At 38.2% G+C, this 15,310-nt stretch overlaps 1 protein-coding gene across 2 annotated transcripts in view; it reads right to left on the reverse strand.

Annotated features, from left to right (window-relative positions):
- The window catches only part of LRBA (LPS responsive beige-like anchor protein), a 347,246-nt gene that overhangs the window by 309,667 nt on the left and 22,269 nt on the right, over positions 1 to 15,310 (reverse strand). For both annotated transcript variants that reach the window (XM_072405905.1, XM_072405904.1), the window contains exons 2-8: positions 10,234 to 10,465; positions 9,666 to 9,766; positions 6,753 to 6,848; positions 5,500 to 5,621; positions 4,850 to 4,976; positions 3,003 to 3,122; positions 760 to 906 (exon numbers count right to left, since the gene is read on the reverse strand). In XM_072405905.1, the coding sequence (XP_072262006.1) occupies positions 760 to 906; positions 3,003 to 3,122; positions 4,850 to 4,976; positions 5,500 to 5,621; positions 6,753 to 6,848; positions 9,666 to 9,766; positions 10,234 to 10,465 (945 nt within the window). The remainder of the gene's footprint in view (positions 1 to 759; positions 907 to 3,002; positions 3,123 to 4,849; positions 4,977 to 5,499; positions 5,622 to 6,752; positions 6,849 to 9,665; positions 9,767 to 10,233; positions 10,466 to 15,310) is intronic.

Raw genomic sequence — 15,310 nt, forward strand, 5'->3', positions numbered from 1 at the left:
CGCCTTCGTGGGCGGGCACAAGTGCCGCACGCTGGATCTCAGGGGAAATCAAATCAATTTTTTTTTTCTTGTTTTCCCTTGTGCGGAAAACCTGGTGCGTCTTATAGTCCGGAGCGTCTTATGGTCCGAAAAATACGGTATTTGAAATGTAGAAGTGTGATACAACCCTAAAAGGTTTTAAACAAAGGATTATATAATTCTTTCAGATGATTATGCTAAAGATACTAAATCTTTAGTTATTACTAAATCCTAGTTATTATTTACCCAATAAAAGATAAAACCTAAGTACATGCACATATTAAAAATTAAATGATGTGTCCATTTATTACTCTTCAGACAGTCACATGGTAAGATGTTTAAATCTTTTAGCGTTTTTCAGTGGTTTGTGGTCTTGCTGTGCCTTTATGATGGTAAATTGGAGATCATTGGGCAGTAGAAGTTTTTTTTTATTCCTTTACCTTTGGTGTTGTCATTTAATTATTCAAAATTATTTGTAGGCTGTAAATTTTTATTTCTTCACATTGTTTATGACTGCTATGTCTCAGTTTCCTTTGTAAGTGTATTAAACTTGTGAATTTTTTTTCTAAAGCAAATATTATATAGATATAATATATATATATAAAGCAAATAATATATATATAGATAGATATAGTATTATATTATATATAATAAACTATACACATAAAAATTGATAAAAATAGATAAGACATAATATACACACACACTATATATATATATATATATATATACATACAATACCTTGTATGAGGGACCCAGTTGATAAATTGCAAAAATCTGGGCGGCATTGAGTGCTTCACTGAAAAGGTAGACAGCAGCCATCTGCCCACAAAAAACTCTATTAGCATCAGCTGTTTCGGATGACCCCAGAAAACACTTGTCAAATGTCTGTAGAAAGGAAAAGCATATATATGAGAAAGAAGGACAGTATCAAATGTATAAAGGCATTTTTGTTTTTCTGTTTTAAACTAAGGTAATATTCAGCTCTGCAAATTATCATCTGCGTAACATTTTTTCCCCTCTTCAGTATTTATCTGGATTATTCTTAACTCATAAATAATATACTTAAATATTGAGTATTTGTGAAGAAACTTGTAGTCATTTTTATATTTTTACTACTTACTATTCCATAGTTAAAAATGATCATTATATACAAATTAGTGAATTGTCATTCCAGCATTTGTCTGTATATCAGCCAGCAGGGTCTACAAGCCAGGGAAGTAACTGCTGAGATAAACAGCAGGTCTTTTATTTTTACTTTACACAGCTTCGGATTAAAACAGAGGAACTGAAAACCACCATCACTGTGCTACGTTACTAAGCTGCAAGCACAATATGTATAGGTAAGTCAGAGCTCCTTTCATGTACATATTTATGACAAAAAATGTGATTAGTGCAGAAAAAAACTCTTTGCTCTGAACTTGTACTATGTGAGAAGCAAAGGCACTCAAATAAGTTACCAGAAGGCCTTATTTGCAAACTCTACAACAATAGAAATACCCATGATGTATTATTCTGATGATTACATTACTCTAAAGCTGCGTACACACTTGCAATTTTTGTCGTTGGAAAGGATCTTTCACGATCCTTTCCAACGACAAGGGGCTGCAAGATGCATGAACGATGCTGTACATACAGCACCGTTCATGCTCTATGGAGAGGGGAGGGGGAGAGCGACGGAGCGGCACCCTGCTGCGCGCTCTCCCCTTCCCTTTCATTACGATCGGCTGTCGTCCATCATCCGTGGATCCGGCAGGTCAGTCGTCCGGACGATGGACGACACCGACTGTACACACGGAAGATTTTCGCCCGATAATTGGCCGATGCCGATTATCGGGCGATAAAAATCTGCCGTGTGTACGTAGCTATACTGTTAGGGCATATTGAACAAGCACATTTTTGATGAATTGTATTTTTTTTAAAGAATAATATTTGTTGCATAGGGTATAAATGGCAATGTATGTAAAATATACTCAACGTTATAGTAATGCAATGTTGGGAAATGTAAATCCCCATTGCTTGGAAGAAATACTTTCTGGACAGTATGCAACTACTATCTGCCTGAGAGCAACAGTCTCTTTGTAGCAGTCTGGCGTCTCCCTTGGGAGATTCCGGCCTATAGCTCTGCAAATCAGCTAACAAAAAAAGTGCTATATTATTAGTTCTAATTTTTACCAACAAATATCTATTGGAGCCATCAAATTTTATGGAAACAAAATTCATTAAAAGCGGTTAATCTTATTCCTAGGAAATGGAAACCATTGTACCCACCATGAGAGATTGGCTTATAGAACTAGAAAAAATACAACGTATGGAATTATTAGTTGCAGAGGATGAGAATATGATGGAGCAATACAAGTTGATATGGTCCATATGGGACTGGTTTAAAGTACCACCCCAATTTAAATCGATCTGGCCTTGAATTTAACTGAGAGCGTGGGCGCTGAAGAGTATAGATACAGCTGTGCTGAAAGTGGCTTTGGAGATTGAATGTGAAATAGGCCAGTCGGGCACCCCCATACCCCTAGACCAACCCTACCCCTAGGCTAACCACCATTTTTGTTCTTGAACAGAGATCCCTGATAAGTCCCCAGGGATACCCTGGGAGGATGCAGAGAGCAGCAAAGAAGCTCTCGAGGTTTACCTGAATGCTCAGATTCATAGTATTTGTTATGTCCCCCCATTTGGAATACATAAAATGTTTGCTGTGCAAGTTCTTCCCCGTGTTTTCCCCATACCCCTCACTGTACGTTTCCTATTGTTGTCCCTAACCTATATCAACAATGTTTTGTATATGAAAAGAGATACTTGTTATATGTTGTTTCATTGTAACTGTGGGGTTTGTGCCCCCCCATTTCTTTGTATGTGTCCTTTTTATACGTGTTGTATACTGTTAAAACCAATAAAAGTGATTGAAATAAAAAAAAAAAAAAAAGCTGTTAATCTTATTAAATAGTAGATTTTGCTAAAGGCAATAAACTTACATCACTTGTGTTGACAAACCAAGTTATTTCCCCATATGAAGCAAGTTCTCCATTTACATAACAGCGCAATTCACTGTTCTTCCATCGATTGTAGATGTGGACAATTGATACCATGTACCACTAAAAACAAGTAAAATAAATGTTAAAATCAATTTACTACATAATACATTGCATTATAGATCCACAATCCATGTGCCATCACGTTTGAGCAAAAATGTCCATGGGCCCTACAAGCTATTTTGGGAGAGATCGCATCCAGCAAACAACACTGCATGTAAAATACAGAGCAGACTGCATGGTCTATAAAAATATGTGGATGCACAAATTTTTTAACATTCTTACAGCTCTACACACACACATGCAAAACTGTCGAGATCTGCAAAATCTAGCATGCATACAGTAGATGTCGTTTGGCGACCCTCCTGGTAAGTCATTGAACCTCTTGGGACAACCACTGTCATTCCCTATGGGGAAGAATGCAGCGGAGTGTCTTCACCTCATCCTTCCAGTTGTTTGGATCATAGATGTCCAGTACCATTACAAAATGGTCAGCTTTCTATCACCCTTCCCATATCTTGTTTCAGGTTTCCAATACTTATCCGACTAGTATGACCGCCTTTTCCATTGTCTTCCTATTATGCACCAACTGTCCAAAGCCCCTTTATTATGAGTCAGCTTCCTACTGTGTCATGTTTTGTAAAGATTATATTCACTTGTCGCTGTGTAAACAGTACAGTGTAATAACTAGGCTTTGTTCACAATATTAATAAAAATTATCATATTATTGATGGAAAAAAAAAAAACAGCAGTTTTACACCTGAAAGTTTACGGACAACTGCTAGACACCTGAAATGGTAACTTCTCTTCTGCAAAATGCAACCACTTAAAAAAAATTGCAAATGCAAAAAAAAAAGCTAAAAAGCTTGCAAAAAAATTACTAATGAGGTTTAAACCGTAGGCTTTGTTCAGACAGGCGTAGAGTTTGCAGTACAGTTACCACTTCCTTCCCTGCTGCCTCAGGGAAGATGCTGATTGGATAAAGGCATCCATGAGAGCGGCCCCCACTATCAAATCTACAAACACTGGTTCCAAAAGAACCAGTGCTGTGGTGCAAGCAGCCGAGCAAAACCGATCAATTCTGATCCCAGTGGTTGGAAGTGAAAGGGGTACAAATTAGGAAAAGATACAATGTATAAATCTCCCAATACTCCCAGCAGAGCTGGTAAGCTGCCAAGACTCTCACTAAAGCTACGTACACACGGCAGATTTTTATCGCCCGATAATCGGCATCGGCCAATTATCGGGCGAAAATCTGCCGTGTGTACAGTCGGTGTCGTCCATCGTCCGGACGACCGACCTGCCGGATCCACGGACGATGGACGACAGCCGATCCTAATGAAAGGGAAGGGGGAGAGCGCGCAGCAGGGTGCCGCTCCGTCGCTCTCCCCCTCCCCTCTCCATAGAGCATGAACGGTGCTGTATGTACAGCATCGTTCATGCATCTTGCAGCCCCTTGTCGTTGGAAAGGATCGTGAAAGATCCTTTCCAACGACAAAAATTGCAAGTGTGTATGCAGCTTTACTGCTCACAAATCCTAGGTGTAGCGGCTGTGTGGGATAACAGCCAACCAGGTGCCGGGTGATCTGCTTGCCTGATCCGCTTGTCACTGAAAAGGATCACTTTACAATATATTTACACAATCCATTTATAATAATCTGATTATTCTAATGTAGAGTTATCATGAGATTAATAGTGAGGGCCCACCTAAACAATGCATTTAATCTCTAGTTAATCAGGTCAGGCCTCACCCACACAAACATAAGACCATTAATAAAATCCATACACACCTTCTGTGGTTTGAAATCATACTTCACACAATGCTGGAAGCCTTTTCCCTTAGACTTAATGGATGTGATGATAAGGCATCCACCAACAAAATGAGCAGAATAACCAAGTCCTTTGTTAGTTCTGAAACTACAATAAGGAGTGTTAATATAAATATGTTTTAAAAAAAATAATAATAATTCTGAGGTATTGCAGCACTAGAATAAATATAAAAGACTGATTTAAACAAATATTCAAGTTTAAGCTGTATTAAATCAAAATATGAAATTTGAAAGCTGGCTAGGTCTTCAAGATCTACACCGTTCATTAATAGACAAAACAAAAAGAGAGCTTTGGTAGGTCCTAAATAAAGTAAGGGAAAATATTGGTGACGCACTTAATAGGCCATGGTTACAACATTAGGACTTTAGGACTAGGAGTTACCTAGGAGTTAAGAAACATGCTCAAAGCAGCAGAGATCCAAAAAAATGATTGGAAAAGCTCTGAAGTAATGTACCAATGTATCTTGCTCGGCATGAAATATACTTTGTAATACCCCAATCAGCTCAATAAAGCTAATGTCCCATCATAAAAGTAGAAAGACAATGGCAAACGTACACGTCAATGAAACTATGCACACTTTCCCTGAAAGGTCTGCCTTAATAAGACTTACCAATACAAATATGGTTTAGCTGTGTCAACATTTATATTGTTTATTGGATCCATTCTTAGCCACGTGTGAAAAGTGAAGCCGTTCTGGTATGGCCATTTAGCTATGGGAGGCAAGGCAATGGCCTAAACATAAAAAACAAGATTTACAGAAGATTACAAAAGGTCATAGTTTTAAAGTAGGTAATCAAACTATGGACATGTATATATTTGTAAAACAAGTGCTTAAAAATTCTACAAAAGATGACCTTTAGAACCATCCCTCACTGACCTCTCTCTGATAGCTGTAAACACTGTAAATTAATTTAACCTCAAAGATTAACAGCAAAAAAAGACAAATGTTGTTTAAATTATTCTGTTAGCGGGGGTTGAAGATCGTCCCCTTTATGCCTTCAAATACCCAATATATACACAATGCAAACGCTCTGGGATAGGGGAACATGTTGAGCTGAGCTGCCTAGGAAAGGATTTGAATGACTTCAGGTCCTACACTGTGAATGTGAGTGCATGTAGCTACGGAGGTCAATAAAGGCTTGTTTTACAAGATAATTTACTACCGATCAGGGACATTTAAATACATGTATGTCCATAATGTGCAAAACCAACTAAATTTTTTACATCACTTAACTGCTCCAAAAATCATGTAACAATCACATAAGCAAGTCAAGTCACAAGTACACTGTTGCTAAAGAGACCTAAATGTTAGTGGCTTTCTGAACTCTCAGAGCAATCATAATCTCATTGCAGAACTTGGTCAATGTGAATCTTAGAGAAAAACCCAAACTAAACATTAGCAGCATATATACAGACTGGGCATAATGTAAGCTAGGGAACTCCTTAAATACATAAAAAGGAGAGCTGCCTTATCATTAACCATTATTTTTAACTGGTACAGTCCATGGCCCCTATAATGTTTGCAAGTATAATCTACTTGCCTTTTTTCTCAGTCTTTTTAAATTAAGCCCAGGATCAGCTCACACACAGAATATCAGAGTTATCAGGAATATAGCCAAAAGATTTAGGTTTTAAAGGTTAAAATGCAGATCACAATAAACTGTCATGAGCATATCTCTACAAATTTTTACCGTTGCTTTGATGATGATGATCTTTCCATATACAGTCACCAAATGGTACATATATAAACATCTTAGCATTTTCAAAAGAAGCAAATAGTTATATAAATCTCACTGAAGTGCTTAAAAAACAGTATTTAACTGGTTGTTACTTTTATTAGGAAGTTCTGTACATAGCACTTACCGCAGCACTCTTTCCAGGGAAGTTGAAAAAGGCATCAGGACCATATTTCTGAGGCATGTACTTTAACACTGATAAGAGCTTTACTGCGTGTGGAGGCTGCAGAAAATAAAAACAAAAATAAATCAACAATGTAAGGTTCTGACCATGAAAAGACCTGTACTGATCTATGAAAAATATCAGTCATAAGTTTCCTTCAAAGTGCAGCTATACTACCAGAGCCAACAGCACAGAACTGTAAAAGTATGTCTGCTACAGCAGAATAACATTTTGCCTTAGAGGAAATGGTAAATAAGCCATGAAAATGTAAAGTAGTCTTTCCCGCTTGGGAACTGCACATACGCAAGATTTTTGCCCAAGACAAGCACAAATATTCATCTTGGGCAATAATCAACGTGTGTGTACACACATGTGTGTCCCGGGGAACAATTGCGGCCCGTGTTAAGATTTCCACCGGCCAGCAAAAATCCATAATATACAGCCTGCCAGTACTGTTCACCACAATATAAAATACACGCCTACAAAAAAGCTTTAATATATTTCATTACAATTCATCAACCGCCTTGCAATTATCGACCCGCTACTCAGCGGGCAAAATCGGCTGGCTGGGAGTCCCCATGTGTGCACAGGTGTGCTGGACCCGCACAGACCACGCCCACTCCGATTCCAAGAACGTGCTCTGCATGGAGCCCGCACTGACACCGAACTCTGTGCACAGGGAATACCTCATGTCACCCTGTTGGGTGTGTGCTCTGTGGGACTTGTGCAGACCACGCCCACACTAACCCTGAGTACGTACTGAATGTTCGGCCCCCACACATTTTCACCTCACTAAAGCTGGCCCTTTTTGCAAAAAGTTTGAACACCCCTGGCGTTCAAAAAAATGACTAGAGCTAAGAATATTAGGAATTAGATGTTGACCCATTTTAAAGCCAAATAAAAAAAAAAGTCCCTCTCCTTCTGGAAAGATAACCAGCTGAAAATTATTTATGTGGGCTAAATAACCATGCAAAGTGTGCCATGGTGCTGTACTGATCAAGCATAGTTAGGGGTTGGTGCTAATGAAGAATAATGTTAGCTTTCTTTGCAACTCTTGGCATTCTGTCACACGACAAAACAAAGGAAGTTGATGCTAAAAGATCTCCTTCCAACAGATGCTATAGTGGAGGTCTCAACAGCTATCAGATATGCAATGCCCAGTACTTGTCACTCCGAATAATTGGACCATTTTTGATCCACAATGCATCCGGTAACATGACCACCGATAGAGGGGAAAATTACCTGTAGATGCTGCAGTTTGCTGTGCCAGAACTTTAGGCGAGGAATGACTTTGTTAATGTCTTTTTTTCAACAAGACAGAGCCCCTCCACACTTTGCTAGGTTAGTCAGGGAATTTCTTAACACCAAGTTTGCTGGCTGAGGGATCGGTCGAAGGGGTCCCCTCGAATGGACTCCGCACTCCCCTCACCTTATACCTAGTGACTTTTTTTTGTGGGACTATATCAAAAGCAAGGTGTATGTCACTAAGCCCCGTAACCTGTCACAGGTTGAGAAAATAATCCACACAGCCTGCAGCAAGGTTGGGAAGAGATGCTGCAAAACATCAGAGAGACTAGCATTCGAAAGTGCCTAAAAGTTGTCGAAAATAGAGACGCTCATGTTGAGGTAAACAACTAGTCTTCAAGGCGTTTGAACGTGATGGTAAGCCTAGCAAGTAATACTACAACGACTCCTTTGTTGATGCTAAAAATATAAAAAAACTTAGTTTCTTGTATAAATTTTTAGGAATTTTTTTAAAAGTGTATAGCGACTTTTGGGACACCCTGTAGTTATATTTCTTTTTATATGCGAGTCCATTCATTCAGTGAAATAATGTAAGATTTACTGTTTTTGCCATGCAGACAAAGAACAGCTTAGTTCATCTTGATGTGAAGTGTGAGGGAATCCATTTCAACTTTCATACACACACTGCTCCTTTGGGATGCAGCTTCTCATCAGATGGACAAAATCTTCTTTGGCCTGCACTTTTATTATACTGAGCCACTGACCCTAAATATACAAATGCCAAGCTGATAATTTAAAGATCTTTTACAGAAATAGTATGGGTTACATATGGAATTAGAGCAGCCCACTACAGTGATAAACAATACATGTATATATAATGTTTGTCGGTTTTATTTTATTTATATAGTTGTAAATTTCATTCTGTGCATCATGATAGAAGTCCAATAATAAAATGCATCGGTGTACACAATAACAGAGTCATGGACACTACGATTACATTGTGCGGTTTGTATGAAATGTTTGGGTTTTCAGAACTGGACTAGTTGCAATATTTTGCAATCCAACAAATATTTATGACGACGATGAGGTTTTCATAATATAGAAATATTCCTTAAATATTACATTTTGTATTAGAATAAAATAAATATTTACTGTCCAAAGTCAGTTGAAGGTGCAAAGTGGGACTGGTTTATTAAGGCAATAACCTAGGTTTGATACCGATTTAAGGTGTCCATTTTTCTTCTATTGTTTGGTTTGTCCAGTTATATGGCATTTGTTGTTTTTGTAATAAATGATTCTGATGTAAATCATACCTTTTTGTAAAATGTCTGTTTGTTGTTTTCTTTATTTGTAAATGTATTTTTCCTATTTTCTTGTTTAAATGTTTAAAAAGGTTACTTTGATATTGAGTTTTTTTTACTCCAAAGAACACTAAACTCTAACCTTCTTCTAGTTTATAATTTTTCAATTTTTACAATAACCAATGTGTCATTCTAATCTGGTATTCAGTGCTAAAAGCAGTACTAGAACGTTTTAGGAATAAAACTAAAATCTCTTAAACTAGATATATATATGTATTGCTGCAGATGCTCTAACTTTTCTATCCAAAATAAAAAAAAAAATAGGTCTTACCCAGTTTCCTTTTTCGCCTTGGAGCTTGCTAAAGAACAATTTTAACTCACGGACAGTCAAACAATAACTTGCCAAAACCCCCAACATGTCCACCAACAGATCTGCAATGATAGATTAAAGAAGAAGATTGAAGAAGAATAAAAGTACAGTTAAACATAATATAGGAAAAGCAACAAAATACACTAAATTGAAAAAGCAATGAGCACAAAAAGCAACAAGGCAACATGGGTTGTGGTATACTAAAAGTTCTCAGGCATAATTTGCATTTGGGTGCGAAGAAAAAGTAGAAAAAAAATTCTCATTATTTGAAAGTACAAGTGTACAGTCATGTTAAATGAAAGTACACCCTCTTTCAATTCATGTTTTGAGTATTTGAACAAAACTTTAACAAATGTGTTATTTAAATCTATAGTCTAATGTAAGACAACTCACAACAGATTCCATTGTTTCATGTCTTTTCTTTTTTTAGCCATTCTGTTGTAGATTTGCCAGCTATCTCAATGTTATATACATTTTTTCTTGGTGTTTAGTTTCATAGTGTTACAGTCATCATTTAAATGCATATTACCTGCTATCATGCTGTCAACTTTATCAATTCTGTTTAGAACTAATTCAACCAACCCGACCTCCGTGCAGACTAAAAGATTGCGAATGCTCTTCTTCAGAATGGCTGTAAAGATGCTCCAGATTTCTGCTTGGCAGGTGACATCACATTTGTCCAACAATTCAACCATACAGAATATGCTCTCTCCTTCCTGAATGATGAAATTCATCTCAAGATCAAACTGTCCTCCTACAAGCTGTAAATAAAAATATAAGACTTTAATAGTTCCATCAAAATTCATTGGGATTTATTTGTCACTCTTAACTGTCGCAAAAATGTAAAAAGATTTCAAACTAGCCCATGCATTTCAATTGTTTTTGTGATTTCTCTTTCCTATAAAAGTTCCCTACATAAACTGGACAGATTAGGTACAGGAAGTCTGCAATATTCAAATTATCTGTTCAGTTAACTACATTTTCCTGACTGTAAAATAAACAGCAAATCTATTTTCACAGCATGAGTGATGGAACAATGAAGAAAAATGTCACATCGCTGCACAGAAGTTTTGTCTGTCAAAATATACTATATTATGCCAAAAATAGAAAATGGCTGCAGGGATCAAATAACCATCTTACAGCAACATTTCATGAGGAACAAACCAAATCAATGGCAAGAGAGATTTTTCTGATAATGACAATTAGCATGATATTTAACTATATAAAACAAAAACAGGTTACAGTGAGGTATGCACAGCAGACACTTTTTATAACCGAAAAGAATATCTTATTACATTTTCAAACTTACCTTTCACTTTAAGTGTATCTAAATTCCAAAACAAAAACGTAAATAGATAGATAGATAAATGCTGTTTGTACAAGAACTTGATTTGCAAAGAAGCATTTTTGCCAAAGAAAAAACAAAAACCTCTGTTTATTGTTTTTTCTCTATTGCACTATCCAGGGTTGGCATGGCAAAATCCTCTATTATAAGGATATCACACACTGAATATAGTTCTCTGCAAACTCCCCACCACCATATTGTCTATAGTATGTATATATGTATATATATATATATATATATATATATATATATATATATATACACACACACACACACACACACACACACACACACACGGGGGTGCTCAGAAGTTCCTAGCTTTGCCCCCATCCAGACGAAATAGAAAAATGAGTGTGGGGGCATATGACAGCTTAATATCTTAGTATGTAACTGTACAAATATCAGGTCTTTGCAATTCTTAAAACTATTTTTTCTTTTAGTAAGAAGCTGTGATGGCAGAAGCACAAGCAAGTGTCACGTCATTGGGAGTTACGGGTCGTCATTAAATTTTTGTTTCTCCAGGGAAAGTCCGCAAAGGACATTCCCACTGAGATGTCACAAACACTGGGGGAGAAGTGTCCTTCCTACAGCACAACCGTTTGGCCCATTTTGAAGCTGCACAGGACTTTTTGATTAGGTTAGTGACTAAGGATGAAACCTGGCTCCACATCTATGATCCTGAAACCAAGGAACAGTCAAAGGAATGGCGCCACAGCGGGTGCCCGCAGCCTAGGAAGTTCCAAACCCAGAAATCGTCCAAAAGAGTCATGGCCACCTGTTTCTGGGACAAAGACGGTATTCTGTTGGTGGACTACCTACCTCAAGGCTCTAGTATCACCGGACAGTATTATGCTAACCTCCTGGGCCAGCTGAAGGAGGCCATTAAGACAAAACGCCATGGAAAGTTGACCAAAGGGATCCTTTTTTTCCAGGACAATGCACCTGCGCACACGTCCTAACATAGTGGCTGCCAAATTGAACACCCTGGGTTTCCAATTGGTCCACCATCCCCCCTACTCACCTGTCCTGGCCCGTTCAGACAGTTCTCTGTTCCCAAAATTTGAAGAAACACCTGAAGGAGCAACGTTTTGAGGATATTTTTGACATCAAAGATGCTGCAGAGAGCTGGTTTGCGGCCCAACCAAAGGTCTTTTTTTTGAACGGTCTACAAAAGCTGCAACTACGGTGTATCAAATGCATCAGGGGGGGGAATATGTAGAATAAATGTGTTATTTCGTAACTCTCGCTCTCTTCTTTCTGGGCAAAGCCAGGAACTTCTCAGCACGTGTGTGTGTGTATATATATATATATATATATATATATATTTATATATTTATTGTTCATCTCTGTTACATGTGGTTTGATAGTAAACATTTTAAACATTGGAGGTAAAAGCCTGTTCATACACAATATGCACAACACCTTGCAGATGCTAACGTGGGAATTGTCTTCAGTGTTGCGTCATAAACTCCTTTGTGTAAAAGACTCCTTTATAGTAAAAGACTCAAACATGGTGAACATTCATTAAATGCTATTCTATTAGCAGGGTAACCAGGCAGAAAATTAACCATTAATAGTCATATACAACATTTTCACATAACACATCTTGTAAATGGGACAAATTCAACTAGTAATGGTTCCAGGAATAAGGCTTGATGTAGAGATACTCAAGAACAGTCCAAGCAAGTTCACCCCAAGCAGTGAACAGTCCAAGCAAGTTTTTATTTTGCAAGGCAGTGAACAAAGATCAACCCAGCAGAGCTTTGTACAAGACCACAGCATAAAACATCTGCTCCTCTGAGTAACTAATTAGATTTAAGTCAGCTTCTTAATAATAGGGGGCATCTGAATGGTTTCTCCAAACACGCAGACAGTACATAAGGATGATTGCTTTATCCCACCCAAAGCCTCAAAAACGAAAAAAATCCTGTGACATATTTACCATCCAATAAATTATTTTAGACTGCAACCCCACCAAGACCAGCTAGCACTACACACCAGAGATTGCACACTGCACAGGTCCATGCTCAGAAGTGCTTGACTGCCTGTAACTGATCCAGGAAATGCACAAATCCAATGCTCAGCCATGTAGACCCCCCTAGGTGCCTTTATGATCTAATATGGCGGTGCACAGTCATGCATTTTTTATCTGTATCTGGTCCTGGCCTTCTAAAGTTCCTGTTACACTTTGCAGATGCTTCTTTATGGGACTATGCAGTCTTTTGCCGAGCTGAACGTGGAATTCCAGTGTGTGTGCTGCATCACGTACTGACTCGGCCCATTGGGCAGGCAATGGCTGTCACAAGGGGCTTCAAGTTGATACTGTAGTAGAGTAGGTTGCTTAGTAAAATACAAAAATAAATGTCCTAAAAGCAGTTATGTGTTTTTCTCACTAAACCCACACCCTATTTAAACTATATTACCACTATAACCTGCATGATACATTACATGATGTAGGACTCTGCTATCCACAACCCTGCTTTTATTATATACTGATTTTTTTCCTTCCCTGATGGCATGGGCATATTCCAAGATGACAATGCCATGATTCATTAGGTTCAAACTATGAATAGGCGGTTCAGAATGCATGAGACATTTTCATTGAGAATATGCTGAAGACTACACAGCACTCCAACAATCCCATCAATACAAGATCATACCAAAAAAGGTTAAAGTAAGCTTGTCATTGTGACAGAAATAATAGACAGCTTTTGCTAATCTTTTAAAGGGGGTAAATGCTTAGATTTTATGTTGGCCCACTGTATTCAAAACACACTGAACCACTGACCCATAAAACGAGTATTGATTGGCAAAGTCAGTCAAAAGTCATTCACTGTATACATTCTGTAGTTGTTCCAGAAGCAGGAGAGTTGGCTTACAAGCCAAGCAACAAGCATTTCCATCCTGTAACATTTCCTAGGACTCCTACTGCATCTATCTACACAGCCAAGCATTTTCAGCCATTGGTGCCATTACCTCCTCCCATATATATGCGCAGTGTTCTTGCAGCCGCCTAAAGCTGGATGCACCACCTGGAACCTTTCAGTAACCACCCGGCAGTTTTTGTGTGGTTACTAAAAAATTTGGGTCACAACAGCTTCTTTCCAGCTAGATTAAAAAATTTCTGGGAAGAATACTAATGTAAAACAAAAAAACTGTCTGTAGTTTGTTTAATTAAAAGCAAGATAGGCAGTCTGCCTCCTGGTTTCTTGCACCTTGTGATTATTAATATTATTACACAGTATTTATATAGCGCCATCATATTAAGCAGCGCTGTACAAAGTCCATAGTCGTGTCACTAACTGTCCCTCAAAGGAGCTCACAATCTAATGTCCCTACCAACCATAATCATGTCATTAAATGTAGTCCAAGGTCAATTTTGCGATGTGGGAGGAAACCAGAGTAACTGGAGAAAACCCACGCAGACACGGGGAGAATTTGCAAACTCCAGGCAGAGTGTCCTGGCCGAGATTCGGACCTGGGACGCAGCGCTGCAAAGGCCAGAGTGTTAACCATTGAGCCACCATGCTGCCCATGATGCATTTTGCACCTTCTACTGGTGCAACGTCAGAGACATCATAAAATCAGATGAGTATCTATAACAAAAATGTTTTTCTTAAAGTTGGATAACAGGGATATATTTATAAAGCAGTGACTCTGACATTTCCTAAAATGGTCCCTGAAGAATCAATTACTACCAATGAAACACATGGACCTGGAAGATTCTCAATCAGGGAATATTTCAGTAAATGTTAGACTCACTGCTGTGTAAATAGACCCCATAGTGTGTTAAAGGGAAAGAACAAAGATTTACCAGCCATGAATCTGCAAAGACAAAATAAAGTTGGTAAGCTGTAAATGACCTAACAAATCAATTGCTGCTGGAGAATTTTCTTTTGCTTATAGGCTTTTTTAGTCTAGGGGGAACAAAAAGAGTGGTGTTCTCACCTTATCACTTGCTTCCCATCCTCATCCTGTTCTTCCTAATGCTCTGTCTTGTGGGGGAGGGGGGGGGGGCTTGGTGTCCTCAATAATGCAGATGTTGGTCCTGCACTGTATGTCTCTTAGATTGTAAGCTCTTCTGGGCAGGTTCCTCTCCTCCTCCTGTGTCACCGTCTGCATCTCTGTCCTTTTCAGCCCCCATTTAATATCCCTATTTAGTATAGCGCTGAGTAACATGTTGGCACTATATAAATAATGTTTATTATTAATAATAACAATAATGTCATGACAGTACGCCTGTGAGTTACAGAAAAGCAGA

The sequence above is a fragment of the Pyxicephalus adspersus genome, chromosome 3 (genome assembly GCF_032062135.1).
Source record: "Pyxicephalus adspersus chromosome 3, UCB_Pads_2.0, whole genome shotgun sequence".
In the NCBI taxonomy this organism is placed as follows: domain Eukaryota; kingdom Metazoa; phylum Chordata; class Amphibia; order Anura; family Pyxicephalidae; genus Pyxicephalus; species Pyxicephalus adspersus.